Source organism: Pteropus alecto, unplaced genomic scaffold (genome assembly GCF_000325575.1).
Source record: "Pteropus alecto unplaced genomic scaffold, ASM32557v1 scaffold43, whole genome shotgun sequence".
Taxonomy (NCBI): domain Eukaryota; kingdom Metazoa; phylum Chordata; class Mammalia; order Chiroptera; family Pteropodidae; genus Pteropus; species Pteropus alecto.
This window is the reverse complement of record NW_006435764.1, coordinates 6,417,459-6,422,315: the sequence shown is the minus strand read 5'-3', so window position 1 is coordinate 6,422,315 and position 4,857 is coordinate 6,417,459. Positions and strand designations below refer to the sequence as shown.

Here is a 4,857-nt window from a genome sequence, read left to right as displayed (position 1 = left end):
CAGATGGTCAAATTGGGATGGACCCTTGATACTATTAATACTAAATAACCTCCCCAGGGACCATTTAATGAACTCTGAAGCCAGGCACCAGCTAGTGGCATCCTCATAACAACTCTCTGAGAGGATTAGCCTCATTTCAGATGCATCTCGGGAGGGTTAAACAACCGAATGTATGCTTCTGCTCACAACCCTCCATGGCCACCCATTGCCTGGTCAGACCTAGATCACCTTGACCGTGAACCCCTGGCACTTTGCACTCTAGCCTTCTTTCAGTTGGTTCTACCACTTAATAGCTGTGTGACTTTAAGCAAATTATTAACCTTTGAGTCTCAGTTTCCTCCTCTTTAAACTGGAGATAATCCATAGTCCTTATTTCATAGACTAGTCCAGAGCAAACAAGTTAATAAGTGTAAAGTACTTGTAACCGTGACTGGCTCATGGTAAGCTTGTGTTTGCCATGATTGTTCTTATGACCTTGTATTTCATCAAACCTAAAATGTCATCGATTGCAAAAGATCCCACTAAGGAAAAAATTGCTGCCAGTTAACTATGTCACAAGGCTCTTTCATCACTAGAATCTCCTCCCAAAAGAGCTCTTTTTGACTTAGGTACAAATTCTCATCATATATACTGGCTCATGGTAAGCTTGTGTTTGCCATGATTGTTCTTATGACCTTGTATTTCATCAAACCTAAAATGTCATCGATTGCAAAAGATCCCACTAAGGAAAAAATTGCTGCCAGTTAACTATGTCACAAGGCTCTTTCATCACTAGAATCTCCTCCCAAAAGAGCTCTTTTTGACTTAGATACAAATTCTCATCATATATAATTTTTTTTTTTTTTTAGGCAAGGCAACTCTTGATTGACCTCACAGATTGCAAGAAACTTGTCAGCTTACAATCCCTTACTTTTTATTTTTTATGCCTACAGCACCTGGTCTTCCTAGGTGGTCTCCCATCCAAGTACTAACCAGGCCTGACCCTGCTTAGCTTCTGAGATCAGACGGGATCGGGTTTGTTCAGGGTGGCATGGCTGTAGACTCATCATATGTAATTCTGACGTACACATAAAAAGGAAAATGGAAGCAAAATAAATTGTTCATGGTGTTTGGAAAACTTCACATTTAGAATCTGGCAGGCGTGATGTCTGTGTGTTCCACAGCCACCTCCTCCTGTGAGCCATCGAGAGTGCTGGAGACCAGCAGTCCTTCCGACAATCCGGGAGACAACCATACAACAACGGCTATCCGAGCTGGCTCTTCAGCCAGCTTTGCAATCGACTTCTGCTTTGGGAGTGTTACTGACAAGTCTTGTTCTCTTCCCCAACGGTTCCTACTGTTTGGGGGTTAAAGAGTTCTTTGTTCTTGCCTCTGGGGTTTTCTGCCAAGCTGCTGACACTCTTGCTGCAAGGTTTGATGCTTTTGAAGTGCGGGCACGCACAGGCAATGACAACTATGTCAGGACTGCAGCCAGACAGTGACTCTACCGTGTAACCTGGCTTCAGAGATTTAAATGTGAGAAATAAAATGTTTTAGAATTGATGAAACACAAATAACTTCTGAACTTTACCTTGGCCATGCTTCCAAGTTGCCACAGAGCCCTTGCACATTCTGTTCCTGCTGCCTGGAACGCCCTTCCTTCCTTCTCTCTTTGCCTAGTTAACCTGGTCATCCCTGATCTCAGCTCCATCATCGAGTCCCCTCCAGATGCCTTTTCTGGCCACCCCAAGTCACATCCCTGCCCCATCCATACATGTTGTACCACTGCAATGTTACACTTGGACTGTGTATGTGATTTTTCGTGTGTCCCCAGTATACCGGGGGCAGGGATAATGTGGCTTATTACATCCCAGTACCCAGCCATGTCCCGCGTGGAGCAGGTGAATGAAAGAATGAACGGAGGCCCGTAGTGAGCAGCCGGGGAACGGAGAGGCCAGGTCTGTTTGTCTGAGAGACACATGCTTTTTTTTTTCTCAGAGGCTGGAGTCCCACCCACTTCTTTACAGATGGGAAACTGAGGCCCAGGAAGTCAGTTGCCCATGACCCAGACGTCCTGTCTGAGTCTAGTGCGCACGGAATAGGGGGAAGGTGGGATTCAGAGACAGCTTGCTGAGGGAGGTGGCATCTGAGCCAGGCTTCACGGGTTGGGCAGAAGCTTGGATCAGCTGGAGAAACATCAAGGGGAAGGGGAGTGGCAAATGCGAAGATGCAGGTGTGGGCCCCCAAACTCACCCTGCAAGGATGGGAGCCCCCTCAGAGGCCCTGAAACGTGCAAGGCCGAGGTCTCCCTCTCTGGTTTCAAGTTGGGAGACGGAAGCCCAGAGAGATGGAGGACTCATCTGCCATTGTCCATCGAGCCGGGAGAGCTGTGGGCCCTGCTCCTTGGGGGCCCTGGCCCGACTGTTATTCTCTGGCCCTGCCAGAGATGCTGGGAGGATGCGGTGTGGCTACGTGGGGGCCAAGGCAGGACTCTGGGGGTGCACAGGCCCGCCCCCACCCGGAAGGAGGAAGCTGCACGGGGTGTCTGTGGCTGGGCCCGGGATCTCCCACCCGAGGACTTCCTCTTCCTCTCTGGGCAGGTACAGCTGCCACAGTGGGACCAACACCCTGACCTATCATGGACAGGGGCAAGGGGCCCAGACTCAGTGACTTCCTGAATGGGAGCCTGGCCACCTGGGTAAGGCGGCAGATGGAAGGGGGCTGGGGAGGGGAAGTGAGAAGTAGGGAGGGGCTGGTGTTGGGGTGGGGGTGGTGAAGCAGAGTTGGTGTCTGATGGCAGTGGACTCAAACATAGGGCTGAAGTCCAGGCAGCTGTGGGGCAGGATGAGGGGTCCAGACCGCTGGGGCCAAAGACCTTCAGGGATTTGGTGAGGAGGGGACTGTGTGTGCTCAGGGGGAAGGTTAGAGGGGTTCAGGATTCACTTGGCTGATGGGGCTCCCACTTGGGCCACCTGACCTGTCTCTGCTTCCCACAGGTGCTGGGACTGGCTGGGCTGGTGGGAGAGGCGGAGGAGCCAGATGGGGAAGAGGAGGAGGAAGAAGAGGGGCCCCTTTGTCCAGAGAAGAGGTTCTTGCGTCTCAGCGATGGGGCTCTTCTCCTCCGGGTGCTGGGCATTATGTAAGGGCATCAGGGGCCAGCCAGTCTAGGGGTCGGAGGGGAAAAAGCCGGGAGGGGCTGGAGGGCGGGGCCTGAGAGTGGGGGCGGAGCCTGGTTGAGGGAAGGCAGGTCATGGATTACTCCACTCCTCTGTCAACCCCCACTCCCCCGTTTCCCCTGTGCCCACAGTGCACCTGGTTCCCGAGGGGGCCCTCGGGCGATCAGCAGCCATAATGGTCCCGCAGCCACGCGAGTGCAGAACTTGAACCACCTGTGGGGCCGACTGAGGGACTTCTACCAGGTGAGGGGTCGAGAAGGGGAGGCTGAGCCTGGGACCTCCCTGGGGGAAGGCCCTCCCCTCATATCTCCTGCCCCCTCCACCCCCAGGAGGAACTGCAGCTGCTGATCCTGTTGCCACCCCCAGACCTCCAGACGTTGGGGTTTGACCCCTTCTCAGGTGCTCTCTCCCACCACTCCTTCCTGCGTCTACCCCATCCCCTGATCCATTAACCCCTTGTGGTTTGTGCCCTGCAGAAGAGGCGGTGGAGGAGCTGGAAGGCATCCTTCGTCTGCTCCTGGGAGCGTCGGTGCAGGTGAGCCAGGGAGGGAAGGGCAGGGTTCAGCTCTGGCAGCAGAGGTGGGAGACTCCCGTGCCAGCCTCCCGCCATGTCTCCCTGCAGTGCGAGCACCGGGAACTCTTCATCCGGCACATCCAGGGCCTCAGCCTGGAGGTCCAGAGCGAGCTGGCTGCTGTCATCCAGGAGGTACGGCTTTGGACTGGCATCACTACCTGGGGACACCATGCCCCCCAACTTCTTAGGCTGAACTGCTCTCCCTACCCTCCCAGGTGACTCAGCCTGGAGCGGGCACGGTGCTGGCGCTGGCCGGGCCTGAGCCTGGGGAGCTGGCACCTCCGGAGCTGGAGATGCTGTCCCGGAGCCTGATGGGGACACTATTGAGACTGGCACGGGAGCGTGATGTGGGGGCCCAGGTGGGGGGCAGCAGGGGCATCCAGGGCCAGGTGGAGCAATGGGAGGGCCGCGGGGACCCAGCTGTGTCGGGAAGATGGGGATGGAGGCCCAGATGTGGAGTTGGGGTTGGGCCAGCAGGGCTGCAAGAGCCAGATTCAGCTTGTGGTGGTTGGGGGCAGATGTGAGGGGCACAGGATGGGTTCCTTCTGACCCCTGACCCTTGCCCTCCCATAGCGTTTGGCTGAATTGCTGCTAGAGCGGGAGCCCGCCCCCTTGGTGCCTGCTCCAGCTAGGACTCCTCTGGAGGGCCCCTCGCACCACTTGGCCCTGCAGCTGGCCAACGTCAAGGCCCAGCTGCGGCGCCTTCGACAAGAGCTGTGAGTGCAAAAGGCTGTGAAGGGTCTTGGGGGAGAGAGGCCCAGCCCCATGGGCATGGGTGTGATGCGGCCTGGGAAGGGCTGGGAATGGCGGGTCCCCAGACCTCTCCAGCATCTCTCCTCCAGGGAGGAGAAGGCCGAACTGCTGCTAGACTCCCAGGGCGAGGTGCAGGGCTTAGAGGCCGAAATTCGAAGGCTCCGCCAGGAGGTGCGCTCAGATGCTTCCCGCCATTGTCATAATCTCTACTCCTCTCCCCATACCTCCCGCGGTCCATTGCCTCTCTCCACCCCACTCCTTCCTGTCCCCAATCGCTGTGGCCTGAGGCTGGCCGTTCCCATCTCCGCACCACCTGACCCAGGCCCAGGCGCTGTCGGGACAGGCCAAGCGGGCCGAGTTGTACCGCGAGGAGGC

The 4,857-nt window shown here is 55.9% G+C and overlaps 1 protein-coding gene and 1 non-coding gene across 2 annotated transcripts in view; one reads left to right on the top strand and one right to left on the bottom strand.

The window, feature by feature from the left end:
- Window positions 1-923: 923 nt before the first annotated feature.
- LOC112479254 lies at window positions 924-1,042 on the bottom strand. The gene has a single exon (XR_003046134.1). It is a non-coding gene; the product is annotated as a 5S ribosomal RNA (ribosomal RNA).
- A 1,527-nt stretch (window positions 1,043-2,569) lies between these two features.
- The window catches only part of CCDC88B (coiled-coil domain containing 88B), a 14,313-nt gene continuing 12,025 nt past the window's right edge, over window positions 2,570-4,857 (top strand). The window contains exons 1-10 of the mRNA XM_025046388.1: window positions 2,570-2,677; window positions 2,976-3,118; window positions 3,287-3,398; window positions 3,485-3,554; window positions 3,632-3,690; window positions 3,778-3,861; window positions 3,945-4,088; window positions 4,303-4,445; window positions 4,572-4,653; window positions 4,805-4,857. The exon at window positions 4,805-4,857 is cut by the window's right edge and continues 100 nt beyond it. Of these exons, the coding sequence (XP_024902156.1) occupies window positions 2,618-2,677; window positions 2,976-3,118; window positions 3,287-3,398; window positions 3,485-3,554; window positions 3,632-3,690; window positions 3,778-3,861; window positions 3,945-4,088; window positions 4,303-4,445; window positions 4,572-4,653; window positions 4,805-4,857 (950 nt within the window). The 5' untranslated portion in view covers window positions 2,570-2,617. The remainder of the gene's footprint in view (window positions 2,678-2,975; window positions 3,119-3,286; window positions 3,399-3,484; window positions 3,555-3,631; window positions 3,691-3,777; window positions 3,862-3,944; window positions 4,089-4,302; window positions 4,446-4,571; window positions 4,654-4,804) is intronic.